Here is a 20,935-nt window from a genome sequence, read left to right as displayed (position 1 = left end):
AGGAAATATGCAAGAGGGGGAAAAAACTTTGAAACTAGGCCAAGCAGGGGAAAATATTTCTGGCAACTCTGCACCAGTTAGTCAAGATAATCACATGGTATGATCAGTTCTACTTGTAACATCCATTCTCACATCGCCTTATTTTGTTAAACACTAATAATTACACTTCACCATACCCTGCCTTCTGTTCCTCATTTGTTCAGTATCTAGCGTGTTCAAGCAACAATAAAATGTCATCAGGAACTATGCCACTTCGAATATATATATGCTGTATCATGCCTGAGTCCATGAAAGATTGACTGCCAGCAAAGATGGTGTAAAATGAGCAAAAACATTTGATTTCAGATTATTCTGATTAAGTTCTCATGCTCAGCTTATTCACTATTCTGAAACAGAATCTTTGAATATTGGAGAAAGAACAAACATTTGTGAAGTGAAATGACTACCAACAGAATTAGAAGGGATTAATGTCAGAGTGAGCCCATTAACCCACATACCAAAAGTTGTATTAAAAAAGTTTTTTAAAAAAAGTTTTCATCACTTCATGTAAAACTTTATAAAATATTTTAGTGAAACACATTCTGTAAAACATGTCTTATACTTCCCTAAAGGAAAAAAAAAAAAGAGAGTTAAAATTATTTCATGCATTTGACATATTAGTAGGCATTCTATGACTATTACTGCCAAAAGGATTATGAGAGCAGGTAAGATACAAATACAGAAGTGACAAACTTTGGAACCCATTATATTATTACTTGGAGTTCATTTGCTTTGGTGCATTTGTCTGTGACTGAGCGCCAGCACACAGCTTATCACAGGCCTCAGATCACCTAAAGAATTACTTTGATTCCAATGCTCCATACAAAAATGTACTTGTGCATAGCAGTACTGTTTTCAGACAGCTTAAGATGCATCAGTGGCTATTTACTTCTATTTGTCAGGAAGGGGAAGACAAGGATATTCTCATTTTGTAGCTGGAAGAGCAAGAATACTGCCTTTCTTCCAATGAAATGAAAATAATTATGTTGCTATCCATGACGCACAAGTGTTCTCAGAAAACAAACCAGAGTGTATTTTCTTATATTTCTTACAGCCTACCAAATGACAGACTTGATTCTCATTTTTTAATTATTTACTTGGCTGCTTTGTATAAGAAAAATGAAAATACATCCTAAATTGTCATATATACTCCTCTCAAACCCATGCAACTGAAAAACATATGAAGTGCCCATGAAGATGAGTATTTATGAGCTGTATCTTTAAAACTACCATCTGGTAATACCATAAAAAGTTTTAAGTGTAGACCACAACAAGTATTGTGCTGTTATGTTATGCCAAATTCAACTTCTGCATATTATGCCAACAATTATAATTATGGATAGCCATCTATAGTATCCAATCCCTAGGTAAGGAGACATTCATGTGAGATGGATGGAACTTTTCAAAGCAATGGAGGTGAAAAATTAAAAAGTGATTTAACTATGTCCTGATTATTAACTCTTCCACTGATGTTTAGGACTGGTTGCTTCTTTGTCAGCTATCTCCTTTTGAGTTGTTCCACCAGCCAGCAGATAACAAACTGTCTCTATGCAGAACAATGACAAATTGCTATTCTCCATTTTGTCTGTTCTGCTACAGTGATCCAGTAGCGCCTTTGATAGGTCTGTAACTGACAGCACACAGCAGTTTTTTAGGTGTAAAAGAGGAAAAGCACGAAACAAAGAAGTTGGTCATTTCTGACTAACCTTCAGTCTTATGACGTCCATAGTGTGCCCAGTCTTATCTTTCACATTCTTCTCCCACAGAAGATTCTATAAAAAGGAAAAGTTTTCATAAAGAGAATGGCATGTGATGGTTTTCTATAAAAAGCCACAATGACTTGACAGTGATGTACTACATACCTGAATAAAGAGATTTAAGTCTTCTTCTTTTATATTTCCTGGAACTTCAAATGTTACTGTAACTATGCCCTGCAAATGGAAAGACTCACTTATTGTTACCAAAGAGTAAACATTTCATTACATTAATTTCAAAAAGTGTTCTTTATAACTTGACCTCATAAAAAAACAATTATATACCCATGTCAAATTTAAAAAAAAAAAAAATTCTCCATATCTGTTCTGCTCTAATTTGCTATATTATGCTATACTTTTTGGTTCTGTTTGGATGTGCATGTAAGGGGCATACACAATACTTTGGATAGTTTAATGCCATCAGCTTCTACCATGTAATTCTTTGCTGTAGCTGATGCTTGTTCTCAAAGAAAGCCTAAGAATTTCAATTCTTATAGGCTAGTAAACTCAATCTTTCAAATAAGTTTAAGAATGCTATTTTCTTGGCATACTTATCTTTGCCACAATTTCTGATCTTCATCACAACTCTATCAGACAAAAATTAATCAACACATTTTTCACCTATCTGTACTTCCCTGTTACAAATAGCTTTTTATAGACAGACTATGTAGGAATAGATTCAAAAAATAAAGATGCCCAAAGTGATGTTTTATTCCAAAGCAACCACTGGCTTACTGCAGAACCAATTATTATCAAGGCAGAAGGTGAAAATAAATGTGCAGTTTAATATTAACAATTTATTAAAAAATAAAGGAAATAATGTCTTAAGCTTATTTTTGTCACCATAACCTCTCAATGGCATAGAAGAACAGAGAATGACTTTTTGTACAACCTAAAATTCTTTCAAATGATTACTGCTTTCACATGACTAGTCTAACTTAAGGGAAAAAAAAAATAAGCAACAAGCAGCAAATCTAAAGGCTTATCTAATGACCAAGTAAACTGACCAGAACAACCAAGAGAGACCACTTTGAGCAGCTTCCAAACAAAATAGACAAAAGTTCACTGTGCTCCACAGTATTGCTTCTGTTTATCTTCCACATGAAGGTAATAAGCACACTTTATCATCCAACAAGGACTTGCAGCCTACTGCGAGAGGTGTTCTGCCCTCATTTATGCCTCATCTGTCTCAACAACCATCTTAATGTGGGTGTTGAATTAAACAAGGATAGCAACAATGAAATCTCACTGTTTCCTGCTGGTCGAACAGCTACAAAAGGAACAATAATTTCCTTAATACAAGCGTGCTATAACTCTCATAACATTCAGGAAGGCTTCTACTTAACTTTTTTCCTACTTTAGGGATCTGTTCAGACTTTTATTACTATACCTGACCTTATTTAAGATGAACACAGATTTTAATTAAACAAAAAACTACTAACTTAAGATTCTGATCACAATTACAGTTAAGCATGAAACTGATTTTCTACTTAATCTTTAGTTCCAGAAGAGATTATAATTGCCTTTTCCTGTTTTCAAGACTAGCAACTTCACAGTCAAGATTTGCTGTTCAAAAAGAAAAATACAGGCATTTTATGCATCATATTTTAACCTGAAAATTAAATTTATTCACAGCAACTTTCTAGAAGGAAAACACACTATTCTAAGCTACTGTGTAACAACACAGGCTATTCTTTTTTTGCAGTCCAAGGGGACTGTTGCCCATGGGTGAACCGCAGCCAGTTGGGGATACCCCAGAGAGGACTGGGACCCACAATTCATCCACAGAGCAGGGTACTTGTATATGGACTGGGGCTCATGGGTGACCCACGGAGCAGGAACACCAAGGAACACAGCAGTCACAAAACCACTAAGAAGCAAAAAGGAGCAGAAAGCTACTACACAAAACTACAGGCCCTGGCAAAAAGTCTCTCTTTCTTATAAGCCCCTTTTAAGTTCTGAAAGGCTGCAATAAGGTGTCCTCAGAGTCTTCACTTCTCCAGACTCCAGAACAACTGCAACTCTCTCAGCCTGTCCTCATAGGTGAGGTGTTCTGTCCCTCTTTATCATTTTGTGGCCCTCCTCTGGACCCACTCCAACAGGTCCCTGTCTTTCTTGTGCTGGAGGCCCCAGAGATGGATGCTGTACTCTCATGAGGACTTGTAAGAGGGGAGTACATTACTGCAATGACTTGAAGAATCCAGAAGGAGCCTTGGTTCTCGTACCGGGAATCTGTGATTGTATATTCTGGTGTCAGTGGCGTACCCATTACATATGTGGGGATGTGTGCAGACAACGTACAAACTGTTGGAAAAGGTAGGGACCTGTGAAAGCCCTAGTGGGAGAGGAAGATGACTGCAAAGACACAGGATGGTGCCAGCTTCAAGCCCATGTGCCTGTGGTATGGAGCCTTAACAGTCCCCTAGGGCAGCATACAAGGAAATTAGCCCAGCGTTGCAAAAGGGATACAACTACCACCTGTAAAACAGTGGGAGGTGTGCTGCTTTGCTGTAGGGGTATGCCAGTTTATCATATGCTTCAAATGAAGCCTCAGAAAGATCAGGACTGCTTAAAATTCATCACCATCAGACTGACAGTCACTGTTAGACTAATAGTCTGCGAAAAGATGCACTAGTAAGTGTTCAGCAAGAATGACAAAACCTGGATCAAAACTTCCCAGCTGCTAACACTGAACTGGCCAAGCAGAAAGCTATGTGACAAGCTGTATTCAGTTTGCATGGCAAGGTTTTGGTAGTGGCGGGGGATTACAGGGGTGGCTTCTGTAAGAAGCTGCTGGAAGCTTCCACTGCGCCCAACAGAGCCAATACAAGCCAGCTCTAAGACGGACCCACTGCTGGCCAAGGCCGAGCCAATCAGCAATAGTGGTAGTGCCTCTGTGATAATGTGTTTAAGAAGGAAAAAAAAGTTGCTGGGACAGACAGAAATGGCAGCCGGAGAGAGGAGTGAGAACATTTAAGAGAAACAACCCTGCAGACACCCAGGTTTCAGTGAAGAAGGAGCGGGAGGAGGTGCTCCAGGCGCTGGAGCAGAGATTCCCCTGCAGCCCGTGGGGAAGACCATGGTGAGGCAGGCTGTCCCCCTGAAGCCCATGGAGGTCCACGGTGGAGCAGATATCCACCTGCAGCCCATGGAGGACCCCACGCCAGAGCAGGTGGGTGCCTGAAGGAGGCTGTGACCCTGTGGGAAGCCCATGCTGGAGCAGGTTCCTGGCAGGATCTGTGGAGAGAGGAGCCCACGTTGGAGCAGGTTTTCTGGCAGGACTTGTGACCCCATGGGGGACCCACACTGGAGCAGCGTGCTCCTGAACAACTGCATGCCGTGGAAGGGATCCATGCTGGAGCAGTTCGTGAAGAACTGCAGCCCATGGGAAGGACCCACACTAGAGAAGTTCATGGAGGACTGTCTCCTGTGGGAGGGACACCATGCTGGAGCAGGGGAAGAGTGTGATGAGTCCTGCCCCTGAGGAGGATGAAGCGGCAGAAATAATGTGTGATGAACTGACCGTAAACCCCATTCCCCATCCCCCTGTGCTGCTGGGGCGGGGGTAGGTAGAGAATCCGGGAGTGAAGTTGTGCCTGGGAAGAAGGGAGGGGTGGAGGGAAGGTGTTCTGAGATTTGGTTTTATTTCTCATTACCCTATTCTGGTTGATTGGTAATAAATTGAGTTAATTTTCCCCAAGTTGAGTCTGTTTTGCCCATGACAGTAATTGGTGAGTGATCTCTCCTGTCCTTATCTCAACTCACCAGCCCTTTGTTACATTTTCTCTCCCCTGCCCAGCTGAGGAGGGGGGAGTGATAGAATGGCTTTGGTGGGCACCTGGTGTTCAGCCAGGGTCAACCCGCCACACAAGCCATCCAATCTACTATGGAAACTGTAAGCCAGTTTAAGAGAGGCCTATCAGGCAGCCCATGTTACAGTACTCCAGAAATGCAAAACAGCTCCCCAGAGTGCAACCACTCTGCAACCTTTTACTTGAAGTAATTAAACCAGTGCAGGAAACCTACAGCTGCTGCCCCCAAAAGCTGCTTCTGCAGTGGCTGTGGTGGTGCTGGGAAGCTAGAGGAGGGCACTTGCAAAAGTAGGAAACTCTGGGATTTACTGATGGCACGGTATGCTGAGATCAATCCTTCCGATCCACAAAACAAGACCCCTGTGGAGGGACTGGGAAGTAGGGGCAATCAACTGTGGTCACTTTGACCCCTGCTGTTTTTACAGGCAAGGAGTAAGGGACCCCAAAAAGGCTGGGGCCACAGACCAAAAGCTCTGACAGCTAGGCACCATCACTGCTGCCCCTCTGGTATCACCTGATAACCTGGTGGGACATCCTATTGATCAAGGAGTGACCTACAGTATCATACTGGAGGGAACATGCCAGAGGCAGGTGTGACATCAGCCTCATGGCAATGCATGACAAAATTGTAGCTGTGAAAGTGTCAGGAGGGTATACAAAAATCTCCGTGCTTCCACCCTATAAATTGGGATTTGGAAAGGGGAAAAGAAGTGCTTTGAAGATCTACACCTGGGATCTAAGGAGTAACAAGCTCAGGAGAAATGTCAGAGCTCAGTTAATATGGTCACAGGATATGTAGCAAGCTCTCAGAAATCTAAGTCAGCTGATGCATCATCTTACATCCCAAATGGGGAAGTGCCCATGTTATATCAGATCAACATTGGTCACCACACGTCTCGGTTCTGAATGAAACTACAGCTGCTGGACTCAGAAACCAAGTGGATATTAAATAGTGATGTTACACTGTGGTTGTACTGTTTATTTGCTTGAATATTTGCTTGTATACCAAGACATGATGAGTAAATTAAACAGCCGAGTGTCTTGGTTTGGTGTTTTGCAGGAACAAGACCTGAACTTTGCAGTATGCAATGCTAACCTTACTAGTCTACACCAAAGGGTGGAGTCTACAATGGAAATATGTAAATTCAAACCCTTACGATACTAACCTCCATCATCTGCTTGGCAGGAGATGGAGGTTAAATACAACAACTTTTAACATGTATATTCTGACTGCTACAACATTAACCCCTACAGTTTAACTCTCAGTGGCAAGGAGTAGAATATGTACTAGGTGTACATTCAGTTTCTGACGATATAAAGGGTAGAGTCTATAACAGATATACATTTATACAGCTCTAAGTATATGTAAGCTTACAAGGCTTATGTAGCAGGGGGCTGCGGTGCCAAGGGGTGTGGGAAAAGACCATCAGCTCCCTCGTGTGTCTCACAACCTGTTCCAGTCAGCTCTGAAACCATACAACAGTAAAAAAAACCAAACATGCCACACATCTTCAGGCAGAGAGAAAACACATGGCACCCTGTTAGAGAGACAAGACACCTCCAGTGACCTGGGACTGAAGACTCTTCAGAGGAGGCATGCCATGCCATGCCATGCTAAAAGGGGTACACAGACTCCTGAGAGACGGCAGCTTGTTTGTTTACCCACAGAGCAGGGGCACTCCACAGGTACTAAGGGTCCTGCATGAACCACAGGCCAGGAACCCTAAGGAACAGAGCAGTGATGAGGAACAGAAAATTATTACACAAACACCGCAACTTCCTATGCCACATGTGGCCTTGCTGGGAGAACTTCGATGGACCAAGTGTAACCCACTGAAAAAAAATAGGGCAAGTTGGGGGAGAGAGAAGTGTTCGTGTAAGCATTTGTGTAATTGTTTTGCATTTCTTTTTTTCAGAACTCAAATCAGTAATTAGAAGGTTTTGTTGCCTGGCAATAAATTCAGTAATTCCCTGACTTAGGACTGTTCTGCTTCTGAGAAGGGTCTAAGCAGGAAAAGATACTGTGATCATAATATTTGGAAAGCAAACAAAGAAAAAAAAAAGAAAAAGAAAAATAAAGGGAAGCCTTTCCAGTAAAACCCGTACATCATGGATAAGACAGATGCATAAAAGTAGCAATTAGCATAGAACTGTTATATTCTGTAGGGATGACGGACAAGACCTTTTTTCCTTAAATTCATCTTTGAAATTAGACATGCTGATCACAAAAAATACTGTATTTGCTTAAATAAATGCCACAAAGGCAGAAATGCTATTTGCAGTTGCACACAGGGAGAGAAAAGACTCTGCCCCAATATAAACACATATTGGGTGGAGTATTGGGGTGTGGGGGGAAATACCTTCTAGAGTTTAATTTGACATACTAAAAATAACATTCATACTTCACTGTTACAAGTTAAATTGTTACTATTTCTTGTGAAAACAATGGGAAGCACTCATAGAACAGAAATATATACAAACTCAGTGAAGTTTTATTACAGCTTTAAAGACTGCAAAGTCACGAATAACATCTCCCCGATACCTACATACACAGACAACATTTGGACAGAAAACCTACAGGGTAAAGACTGGCTACATATTTAGGACTTGATGCTGCAAATATTAAAAAGTGTAGTACTGTTTGTCTGTTTCAGTAGCACTCTCCATGTGAATCAATGAATGATGTGACTTTCTGGAGCAGTGGAAGCCTATAAGCTATTTTTGAAAGTAAAACTTACTCTACCCATTTAGAATCTAACTCTACCCATTTAGAATCTATCTACAACGATGCACATTCCTATATGTATTCTATGTAATCTTCCAAAGATCTTAAAACTTATTACTCCCTAACCGAAACCTTCTGAAAAGGTAACATGATTAGTATGCAACGACTGCAATTACCCTGAACAACAGGGTTTTGTTGTTACAAAAAGATTGAAGGAATATTTTTGGTAATTACCTTATCTAGATGTGCATGTGTTGTCTTTACATGCTCAAGCTTTTTCTGCAAACTAAAAATAAGTAAAGTTAAATGTCACATTTGAGTAGGATGGAAAAACTGTCATTATTTCAAAATTTAAACAAACTCTTCAGTATTGCAGAGCAAAACTAAAATATCAAAGAATAAGCTTCAACTGTTAGTTCAATTTTAATCTCAAAATAGAGAAGTTTAATTATATTAGTTTGATCTAGTTAATGCTTTGTGTTAGAATGTCGGGTTTTTTTAAATATAAACACAATTAGACTATAGTATGATTTCCAATTATTTTTGGAAATTTAAATATTTATACTTCAAGAAGTACAATGCCTTTGATATTCCTTTATGTAGGAACAAAAGGCAAACTATATCATTAAAGCAAGAAGGGAAAAATAATCACTAGAATTTGTCGATTTATTAGAGGTTGATTTTTTAAAAAAAATTTAGAAGAATGATTTGAAAAGCAAGAAGAAAAAAAAAATGTACAAAGCTGTTGCTTGTGAGAATGAAATCTGTAACACCAAGTGAAATACTATATACCAGCTTCCATTTCAACTCTGCTGTACAGCTCATTCCTACTGTGCAGTGTGCCTGCTAATTTAGAACTGGTCCTCTCTACTTCATAGAGGAACCTGGGGACTTGTTTCATAAACTAAGATTCAGGGTCTCGCTGTATCATTTTGTATGACAACATAAAATTTTACTGCAACTTTAGATTACACACCCACATCTGTCTTTAATCAAGACAGTGCAAGATTTCTTCAAATACTGTTTCTGTACCAGAGAACATTCTGTCTTATGTCCAACATGCAGAAAAAAGAATACCATAGCAAAAGTCACTATGATGACAGCTCTCTGCTACTTCAGAGAAGATTGCCCATAAAAATCTCTCCTCCTACTTTGACGACTAAATTTTAAGAAGCCTTTAATGGTGGGGGAAAAGGTACTGACTGCTACTGAAGTTAACATTTCACACTCCTCACATCTTTGCTTTGTCGTCTTCTCAGACTGCATACCACAGAATCCAGAAGTCTCGATGTGTTTCCTGTCACTTCAGGGCATATATAGACTACAAGGTTCTACCAGTGCAGTCATTCCGATCAGATATTTTACTGTCTGCTATTCTGGCAGAAATCCTTACTGTAGTATGCAGTTAAAACAACAATTTTCTTAGTGTGCTAGTGTGTATTTGTGCTCAAATGGTGCTGGATGCAAAGAGTTTTTCTGCTACAGATGATAGGGCAGAAGCCACCACTAATATTTTATGCAGGGATTTCTGTATCTATGAACTGATAGCAGGGTAAGCAATTCCGCTGTACAGAGCTCCAACAAAAACAAAAGAAACAGAACTTCACTTAAGCAGTCCACAACCTTCTTAGTGCTTTTAGAATTTGTCTTCAAATGCTGCAATTTTAGAGTGTTTCCTCTGTTTTAATACCAAATACTGAGAACCTCTAAAGGAACTATGAGTGAGATAAGCAAGAAGACTAGACTGAGTAAAGCAAGAAAGATTTTTTTTTTCATCAGCTCCTTAAGAACTTTCTCAGATTTGTGGAGCACAGCCCATCCTAGTAAACCTAGCAGAATGCCACCTAATATTACAGCTAATCAGATCTAACTGTGAACTGCCACTATCAATAATGACCCTTTTCTGGTTCACATATCCTGCTTTCCCTCTATCCTGTGCCTCCAGGATGAGTCAGTTTAGCTAGCTGATCCATCATAAGAACTCAGGACATGGGTTTATGATGTGGTTTACGACATAATAGTTACCTATTGCCCATAAAGGATATATTGGCCTTCCTCCTCCCTTAACTTTCTTTTGGATGCCTATTCTGATACCTCCCTGACGCTGCCATTGGTACAGATCTGACTGGTACATTCAAGGAGCTCAAAAGAAACAAACGCTACTTTTCACAGATCAGACAAAAGCCAGTGCCAGCAAAAACGAAGGGCAGTAGAGAGTCAGGAAAAGCAGGCTATCCTTTGGATAGTACTGCACCAGTTCACTGGGAAATCTCATGAGCACATCTCATCTACTAGAGATTACTAGCTTGCATCTTCCGCAATTTCTCCTTTCTGTGAATAAGGAAGTGGCTATGTTCCTTTACCTGAAGTGAATAGCATGCGTCCACGAAGAAAAATGAAGCTGATACTGCCCCTAGTTGCATATTCCCTCCCTTCCTTTATGATTGCTCCAGTACACCTTGCTCTCTCTTTGTTGAACAACTTCAGCACACAAAGCGAACAGAAGTCCTTCTCCCCTCGCCTCCAATTTTACTGTTCCACCCACCTAGCATGCTGAAGCACACATTTGGCGTTAAAAAAAACAAGAACATGGGACACAGTAATCAGAATTTGTAGTGGCTTTGTTTGTTGTGGAACCTCAGTCCCTCATTGTTTTCTGTGAAAACTAAGGAAGCTTCCAGTTCATCATGATGTGAAGTGAGAAAAATTTTGAAACCCTTTAAGAGAACCAGAAAAGAGTTGTACACTCTACTATACTACTAGTACTAAAGCAAAACTTGTATTTTGGGGAAAAGCACCAGCCAACCATGCACACTCTGCCTCATTTAACTTTACAAGGTCAAAAAGCTTTTGTTGCACGTATTTCAAGTGGAAAAAATCCTCAGTCTCAGATTACCACTTATGAAGTGAGAACTTTAAAGAAGTGACTGAACTAGGATTTCTAACAGAAACTCAGATGCAAATTTGAGCCAGGATTTCAGTGTCCCTATTTCAGGCACGTATTTATACAATGAACATTATTTCTAATAAAAGACAGTGAAATTATCACCATACCTTATTCCAGATAAGCTGTCAAAAGCATGCAGGTCCAAGACATTGGAGAGATCAACTCTAAACAGAGGGAAGAAAGCAAGCTTTGTATTTTTGCTATATTTAAATACTGTGTATACTTAAATAATTATTTTTAAAATGGTTCACTGAAGCTTATATTTGTTTTTCTATCATACTAATGCCATCAATCCTTAGCTTTATTGGATATTGGTGGTTGGTATTGCCTCCTACAAGGAGATGCAGTGTTTATTTACACAGTAATATGTAAGCACAGAAAGATAATTTTAAAAATATAGTAAAATACAAGGTATTTCCAAGTAAGATGATAAAATCCCTCATACTGGATGCCCAAATAAACCTGATTTTCCCTAAATGGGAAAAGGAACCCTGAAGTTCTTCTCAGTGATCATTCTGCACCCTTGGGAAAAGGAACCCTGAAGTTCTTCTCAGCGATCATTCTGCACCCTTAACATAGACCCCCTCAACACACACCCAAACCACTGGAACATACGTAGCTTACACTGACACACTGTTAGCAAACAAAACTGAAATACACTATGAGGTACGTGCTACTATGAAGAATTTCAGCTCTAACATCTGAACCAGACAAATGAAAAATGTAATATGGAACAGAGAGCACTGATCATATTTACTTGTAAGAACAGCTACCTATAAACTTGCATAAGAAACTTTTTTTATAAAAGCAATATAGACTATAGGTTTCACCACTAATAGCAACTGATAGCTTTCTAAATGCAAGTAATGATATGTAGCTAAATCCAAGGAACATATAAGACGTTGAAAAAAAAAAAGAAAAAAAAAGATCTCTGGAGTGTAGCCATTATTATTAAACTTCTGCACCCAACAGTACTTTGCAAAGCAGTTTCTAAGATGAAAGGTTTATAATGTAAAATATGTAAATAATCCCTCTCTGAAGTCACGGCCAGCTCACTGCCAATTGTTTGTTCTCAGCAGTATTCTGAAAAATCATACAGAAACACTCAGGAAAGTGCTATATTGGTCCCTTTTAAATGTGGGCTTTTGAGGGACAAAAGCACCTAATTAAAGAAGATGTGTTCTCAAATAACATGCTAATAAATTAGTTTCGTGCTTATTTCACTTTTGGAATGTTTAAGCATGGGAGAAACAGTATATGTCGTTCACTAAAGAATATTTATTAGTAACACAACAGCTGCCATTGAGGACTGAATGTGAGGCCCACTTAATCTAATATCAAAAATTCAATGCTGGCTAGCATCACACACAAGAGAATGATGCAGATGTGGATACTACACTTCACATACTGGATCTCTTCCTAATGGACATGGAAAGATACTGATTTAAGACACAAAGCATGAAGTTTAATATCCTCTTCAAAATTGTTAGCCATGTTGGATACCATTATAACATTTACAGAAACTTTTTTTTTTCTTCCTCATATTAGAAAAATCTTGGCCTCAGACTTGCACTAATTTCCTAGGGCAGTCAGACCCATGCATATGCAATTTATGAGTGATTTAATTTTATCAATAAAGAGTTTGCTTCTTTTCCCCCTCCAAAGCATTTCATTGACCATTTCTGTACTATGCCTTGCAACTAAAGAACAAGGAACTCCTGATCTGCCTTCTCAAAACCACTGTTTTTTCTCAGTAAAATCATCATGCCGCCACTTCTTTGATTTCAGCTGGAGCAATCGGCTGCAAATCTTTTTCGTTTAAGTGTTTTCCTAAGCCCTGATCATCCTTCATAATTTTCTCCCCCATTCTGTGGCAAAGTAAAATTTCCCATTCTTCATAATATAAATTCCAGAACTTAAAAAACTAATATCGTGTTTCCAAAAGATTACTAAACAGGAGGAAAGGAAAATGCTACAATTGTATCTCTGCAACTCCATCCCTTTGCAGTATTTGTTCTTCTTTTGTCTTTCATTCAATCATTCATGCTGCACTTAAAAGTACATACATTAGATGAAGAAATACCACACTGCATAGATCTCATGAAAACTGTAAGTAATACAGAGGTCTCAAAAATAAAAGACAGCCAGATTTGATAATGTAAAGTTAGCTGTGAGTAAATATCCAAGGTTTACCATCAGAATAAAATCCTGATTAAATTTAACCTAGAATCATCAGAGCATTCTCACCTCCATTTACAGACAGAGAAAAATTCCAGTAACATTATTCTAATACAACTCAACTTTATGAAATACTAACTTAATAATACTGAATTTACAGAATAGGACAAATTCACAAAAGTCTAAATTTTGCAGCAGAATCTAGAGTGACTATTTACACATTAAAACTTAACATATCAAAAAGCTGGTGAACATTAAAAGCTTGATGATAAGAATTGCTCACAAGTTTATATACACCTGCTGTTTTGAACTTAAGTCCCTAAATGACAATAAATCTATTGAAGAAAATAACTTTTTATGTAATAGACACACATGCTGACATGAGAGAAATGATTTACTGAGGATCACTAGAAAAGCAATAAATGAATGACTGTGAAACACCTCCCAGTAACTGAATTTATGATCCCTTCTACAGTATTGTTTATTCTTGTTCTAAGCATTCTTCAACAGAATTTGCAAGTTAACAAGAAAGGAGTGTGAAGTTGTCAAAACTACTTAAACATTTCACCTTGCTCCTTGAACAAAGTAATGAAAACAGTATGAGGATAATCCTTATAAATTAACAGGATAGTCACTAAAGGGAATGCTTTTCATAGTGCAACTGCTCAACAACAGAGCATAAAACTTCCAGTGATCAGACTGCAGACAGAATTTCAAGTAAGTTAAAGCCAACAGAAATGTTAACATGATTAACATTTTTGGAAATGTAAACTGAGCTGATCTTCAGATTGAAGTCAGACAAGCACCTGTCTTCAAAACCCTGCATTACCGAACAAAATACATACTCTACAGTCACTTGTTGGTCCTATCTGATCAGCCAACAACAGCAAATATTCTTCACTACACTTTCCAACTCCATTGGACAATAACTTTAAAAAAAAAGTATACTTACTAAGATTATGTCTACTATTTTCCCTTTAAAAATTGCTTAAAACAGGAACCTGTATTATAGGAACATTTATCACAATATAGTCAAATAATTGATGTAATAGCACACAAATCAGTCCTAGCAGTTTGAAAGATACACTGCTCTCCTAATGACCCACAGAATACCATATCCATTTAATTCCTTATTAAAGAAGAAATCTGAGTCAGAATTTCAAGGAAAAAAAGCAAAACCAGTGTAATTACTTTTCCTTCTTATAAGCTTCCTTGCACTGCTTTCAAATTTTGTAGTAACAACTTATTTGCAGCAGCCATCATAAGTGAGAAAAATCTTTAAGCTGACACAACAGAAAGAAAACATTATAGTGCATTCGATCAGTGATTAGCTCAGAGACAACCTGGCCTTACAAGTTGCTCTTTAGTTACAATATCTGGTTAACAAGTTATGAGAAATTTTGAATTTTTGCCTGTAACACTCCCTTAAAAATCTGCTACATTTTTGGAATATGCTGAAGCCAATTAAACTACATCTGTATTAGCATTTTTCAGGAACTTTCCAAATGCTATTACTCCATAAATGGCAACATGAGTAAAAGGCAACTTTAGTAATTAAAAGCCATATTCGTATTAAACTTAGAACAAAATACAGGTTTTGAGGGGAAAAAAAAATGCCCAAGCTTTTGTAAAATCCCCTTCTCATGTAAATAAAAAATATTTATGGTTATATTGCAAAGTCCAGTAAAACCCACTAGTGATAACCTCTCTAAACTAAGACACATCTTAATAGTGATTTTTTTTAAATAGTTATACAGCAGAGTGTAAGATGTGAACAGTTACAAAGAAAAAAGAAAAAAACATTTTTACTTCATTAAAAAAATTCCTTTATCTAGATGCTTATTCATGAAATAAATATTGAGTTAAATATTTCTAATTCAATAGTTTTCCTTTACACAAACTGATCTAATAGCATACTTAAATTTGTTGCAAAAGAAGCAGGATCTGGTACCTAGTAACAGTGGCCATTTAATACCTTGATCTTTGTGTCTCTAGAATTTTAACAAGTCCATTTATTGACCTAAAATAAAACAGAAAAGTCAGAAGTTATATGAAAACACTGCAACAAGTTAACCATGGAAAGCAGCAGAAGAAATAGCACCACAACAATAACCCCAACTCTGTTATCAACTTGTTGAATAAACCAACAGACATCCTGACAGACTTTGTTTTTGTGACTTTTTCATCTCCTAAGTAAGGGTTGGGGAACTTTGGAAGTTCTGACAACAAAATACTACCAGTGAGAATAGCATTTTCCTATCAAAGGCTCTTCATGATACACCCTGCTGAGTCTAAGCATTTTTACTTTTAGAATTCAAACCACTAATGAAGTTGTAAAGTACTTAGAATTTTTTATGTTTCATTTTGGTTATCATGGTATTGACAGAAAAAGATGGGGCACGTCTTTGATCGCTAATTTGATTCAGACTATAGGTTCTTCTGCACCCATGACAATTACTTGGGACTTCCTCCACACATCTTTCTTTGCGTTTCCTAGTGAACTCATATCTACTAGTAAATTTTTTTTCCCCCTTACGCCGATTCTGAAAAATGAGAACAGCTGCCCAGAAATGTAAGAGCATCAACACTTAAGACAAAGGCCTGTCTTTAGTAAGTCACATCAGATCTTACCTAGATAGGCAGACTGCTAAGCACCTGTGCGTGTAAGCACCTAAAAGTATTGAAACACCTTTAGAAACGGGCAGTCTGTTTTCCCTTCTGAGCTAATGATTTGTGTCAATGTAATCGTGAGATCTAATTTCTGTATTAACAGCATGAAGGAAGGAACTGTGTTTAAATAACGTTTGAGCCAGTACGGTGTTACAGTTATGCCAAAAGTTTCATACCTGACAGATGTTCTGACTTTATTCAGTTCTTCCCCTGAAACCAAATCTGTTTTATTGATGATTATAAGATCAGCTAATGCAACCTGCCTATGCATTAAGAGGGGGGGGGAACAAAAAAAAAAAAAAAAAAGACAACATGAGCAAACAAATACTTTTTCGGTAAGGCAGAAACACCATCTCTCCCATAGTACTAAAAAAATAGTACGAGCATTGTTAATACAGAAAGGCAAGCACTTATCAAACATCATGGAGTATGACTAAAGTACTACTGGCTTCTCCTTGAGGTGCTCTTCTATGCCATAAGAGAAGTCTAGCAACCTACAAAGGCTTCCTAGTTTTTGGTTTGTTTTTTTTTAAATGACATCTAATCCAAAGTACTTGGTGATTTATGAACTTCACAAGCCCCTATTTCTCTTGCATGTAGTCTTCATAAAGTCATACTTGTAAGTCTCGTTACTTTATGAAGACTTTTGTTGTCTTATAATCCTCTATCTCCAGTTTTCCTTCGAGCATCTGACAGATCGTAGCATGCAATTCTTTCTTCCTCTCAATACAGGTGGTTCCCCTTCACTGACATAAAAATCCAGTCCCTTTTAAAGTATGTATTAGAAGATTCAGATCTTGGTAAAAAGACCAAAATGGAGCATGAAGTCACTTTTCAATTTTCTACCTCATTAGACCAATCTATCTTGGTTTAAAAGCAAAGGAGGAGCAAAAAGCCTTACAAAAGAAAAAGAAGTCATTTCTAACTAACTTCTATACAGTGCAGTTCCTAACTGTGATATATAAAATTAATTTATACATCCATACCGAGATGCTTCATTGACAAGACCTTCTGGCTTTTCCTCTGTCAAGTGCTAGACAAAAATTAAAACAATTGGATTAAGCATATTCAAATGAAATTTAAATTCATTTGCCATTAAAGGAAGTCAAAACCAATTCAGCTGAGGTATGTTTTTCAACAAGGTATTGAGAAAAATGGCATCTAGAATTTTTCTGTAAACTGATGGTGAAAAAGTGTATTTATACATTTGCCATTACAAAAGCTTATAATTTCTTTTACAAAAACTCTTCTAATGACTTTTATGATTAGAACGCTAAAGAATTGGAAAACTGTATTATATTTATTTTAATAACTTTTCAGATTTACAATGAAGTAAAAAGAGTCACCATGACATGCAGTAATCATGTAAAAACATATCTGAAAAAATCAAAGTACAGTAACTTTACTAATGAGTGTGGTGTCAACTAACTGTTAAAGACAGGTTAGGCTTGCAGTACAGAATTTCATATACAAACCTGCATATTCCTTTTTTCTGAAAGATTTGACAAACTGTACTTCTATAGTAAAAATCCCCAACTCTCTTTCTGGGTTTGTACAAATAAACCACTACTCCTTGGCAAGTCTGCCCAACATCAGTGCTTGTGGCCTATTCAAGCTGTAACTGGGCAGAAGAGTCAGTCAGCACCGACAAAAGCAGAAGCTTCTTGTCATGCTGCCGGAGTTTAATATCAACTGCAGCTTTGTGCTCTACCTGTCTGCCCAAGCTAACATCCTTACAGAAGAATTAGTGAAAGGGAAAAAAAATGCCTCCATCTCCAGCAGCAGCGTGAAGTTTAACAACATAAAGCCTTACTTATTTTAGACTGAGCAACAGACTACACTGAAGCAGCAAAGGTTCAACTACAAGTTATTTTCTGCCCACTCTACCACGCAGGCAGCAATCTCCAGGAGAGAAGCATCACAGATACCTGGAGGCAGTAAAACTTTAAACTGATGCTGTAATATTAGTAAGACCTCACCACTTAAACCTTACATCTCTGGGAAGACTAGTCCTGTGCATTCCTTCATCAGCTTTAAATGTACCAGGAATATTATTTTAAAATTTGGTTTGAAAGACACAGAAATACCAAATGAAAGTGGAATTAATTGTCATGGGAAAGATATAAATTTAAAAACCCTAGAAAACTATTTTTTCTTCAAGTGGAATTATCAGGCATCTAACATTATTTGACTAGAAAAAAATAGATTATTAAATACTGTCAGTCTGTCACCTTAACAGAAAAAAAAAAAAAAAAAAAAAAAAAAAAAAAAAAAAAAAACCAAACCAAAACTATTTCCTGATTGTGCACAACCTAAGCAGAACGTAACAACAGGATGACTGGGAGGGAACCTCTCTTCTGACCTTTTCTTTGTAATCCTCTGTGTATTGATTCTATTGAATCAAATGTTGTCAGATTTGTTGCCCTGAAAAGAACAATGTCAGTAGTCCAGATGTCAAGTCCTGAAAGTAGAGAACTGTCACTTCAAGTTGTCCAACAGTTTGCCCTCGATTAAAAAAATTAGTATTTCAGATTGCTGGGTGACAAATCCATTAGTGATAACCCATGATATCAATTACCACTGCAGTTTCAATTTGGCTGACTGGTCACAGAGTACTACTATTTGTCAGCTTTTCTTGTGATGGGTTGGTTCTTTGAAGCATGACACCCTTAAATTGCTGCCTATTATCTCAATGTCATTACCTGTATAGCTTTCAAAATTCTTTGAATCACAAGCAGCTGTTGAGGTCAAGCTTTGCAACCAGAGGAATCGCACAACTCAGCAAGTCCTTTATACAAAGCAAAGGTTGTTTACTTGGTATATAACTGAGAAAGTCTGAAGTTTCTACTATTCTGAGTGGATGTCAGTGATGTACAGGCTTACTGATTAAATAATGTAAGAGTTTCCAGTGAACTGTCAAAGATAATAATGGATAGAAAAGCTGAATGTTTCAAAACATTTCTATGTTGTTTCTGACATATTACTTGAAAGCTTAAATACTAAAAATTTTATTTTTTAAACAATAATAATTTAGTGTTGCTGTGAGCAACACAATTATAGTTGATTCAAGCCAATATATCAGCATTGCATGAAGAGAAAGATAAACAGAACATTTTTGCAAGTAATAAAACCTATCTGAATTAGTATGAGGGCACTCAGCTGAAAAGGGGTCTGACTTAAGACATGCTGTGGTTTTTTGTGATAGTTTAGCTGACTTAAAAGTCAGTTCCTGCTTAAAAGGGCAAACCACCTCTCAGTCCCTTCCCCTCATTCTTCTACCAACTCCTCCGCAAAAGTCCTTGCAAAACACGATGGCTTAACTCGCCAAACTGGCTTGCTATGGGGTTAGATTAGTTCTGTCCTGGTGCAACACAAATTGACAGGAGAACAGGACTGCCCCCTTCCGGTAAATCAGCTATTAGATCAGCTCAACTGAAACGAGAAACCCACATGGTCCAAAGAAAATAAAATCTTATAAAGGAGGGATCACTTCCTTATTTTTTAACCATCGTTCTTCAGTTCTTTCAGCTTCTTGCAGCCATTGTAAAATAAAGAGATATTAAAAACACTTCCACAGCATGACAGGATTTTTATACCATGGAAGCATCCCTTCTATTGTTGCTTTTATTTTGAATCCTGCAAAATCAGTACCTAAATCAAAGTAGTCACTTCCTAAGTTATCAAGTTGCAAATAATTATACTTATGTCTAGCTATTACAAAAAAAGTTGAACTATTTGATCTAATCACGATTTCTTCTGTTATCCAAACTCACTGTTCTATAGGTCTGTTCTTACATTACACTTTCTATAGATTACTCTAATACCTGTTCTTTTTGTCTGCTTCCATATAATGAAGTAATCTTTTAATCTGAAATGGTACCTAGACACCTGGCTCTCTCATCTCTCCTCACCACAGTTGCCATTACATTAGCACCTTTTGCAATTTGAGCCCTAACTCGCTTGTTACCACACTGGTACCAGAGGTCTGTCCCTACCCCTCTCCTTTCAAGTAACATGGACCAATGACACTCTGTAACACAAACTTCTCCACTGTTTTTACAGTAATCCAAATGCCTATTTGGCATACGACCAAGATTCCCAAATGAAGTGATAGAACTAGGAGGAATCAAGTATCTAAGTAGCAACCTGACAACTCTTAGTAGACATGCTGCTGTGCTGCTAAGAATCTGAATTCCTGTGAATATCAGTACTTTCTTGTTCCCATTCAAAACATAGTACTAAGGTACCAGAGCAACTGAAATACATCCTCATCCATTTTAAGAATTAAACCTATTATAAAAACGCAATTCATCTGGATGAACATCATTGCAATTGCTGCTCTAACACTGCAGTTTTAAACTATCTAACAAATCCAGTAACTTACCTGCAATCCATGCTTTGCATCAACAACAGATACAATACCTAAAAAAGAACATTAAAAAACACACAGAAATGTGCTGAAAGCAGCTGACAATTTAACAACTTGTAAACTTCCTGTACAACTACCAAAGTAACTATCATACCATTTAGAACTGGTTATAATACTTTCAATGCCTCCAGTGTATCTGAACATTAGACTTGTCACCTCGTTATTTTCTTAGTTATTACTTGTATCTGTGGTAAAAAAATGTCTACCAAACCAGGTGAGAGAAATTCTCGGAAGGCGGATGTCTCTCCTCCTTCTTCCACAACAGCAAATTGGCAGAGGTACGCTTTTACAAGTTACTGAAACAAATTAAGGGGATGGACTGACTGAGGTATACAGTTATTCTGATTGTAAGTGACCAGGAATCTGCAATTCTCTGGCAGA

The 20,935-nt window shown here is 37.8% G+C and overlaps 1 protein-coding gene across 7 annotated transcripts in view; it reads right to left on the bottom strand.

Moving 5' to 3' along the window:
* The window catches only part of LOC115336657 (COBW domain-containing protein 1-like), a 30,372-nt gene that overhangs the window by 1,390 nt on the left and 8,047 nt on the right, over window positions 1–20,935 (bottom strand). For 6 of the 7 annotated variants that reach the window (XM_030004014.1, XM_030004015.1, XM_030004018.1 and 3 more), the window contains 8 exons: window positions 20,510–20,547; window positions 17,112–17,158; window positions 16,302–16,388; window positions 15,431–15,475; window positions 11,385–11,441; window positions 8,565–8,616; window positions 1,902–1,970; window positions 1,746–1,811 (listed from right to left, as the gene is read on the bottom strand). In XM_030004014.1, coding sequence (XP_029859874.1) covers window positions 1,746–1,811; window positions 1,902–1,970; window positions 8,565–8,616; window positions 11,385–11,441; window positions 15,431–15,475; window positions 16,302–16,388; window positions 17,112–17,158; window positions 20,510–20,547 — 461 coding nt within the window. The remainder of the gene's footprint in view (window positions 1–1,745; window positions 1,812–1,901; window positions 1,971–8,564; window positions 8,617–11,384; window positions 11,442–15,430; window positions 15,476–16,301; window positions 16,389–17,111; window positions 17,159–20,509; window positions 20,548–20,935) is intronic. The other variant, XM_030004016.1, reaches the window with a different exon arrangement.

Source organism: Aquila chrysaetos, chromosome Z, assembly GCF_900496995.4.
Source record: "Aquila chrysaetos chrysaetos chromosome Z, bAquChr1.4, whole genome shotgun sequence".
NCBI classification, from domain to species: Eukaryota; Metazoa; Chordata; class Aves; order Accipitriformes; family Accipitridae; genus Aquila; species Aquila chrysaetos.
The sequence above is the reverse complement of the archived record's forward strand: the minus strand, read 5'-3'. Positions and strand labels throughout refer to the sequence as shown.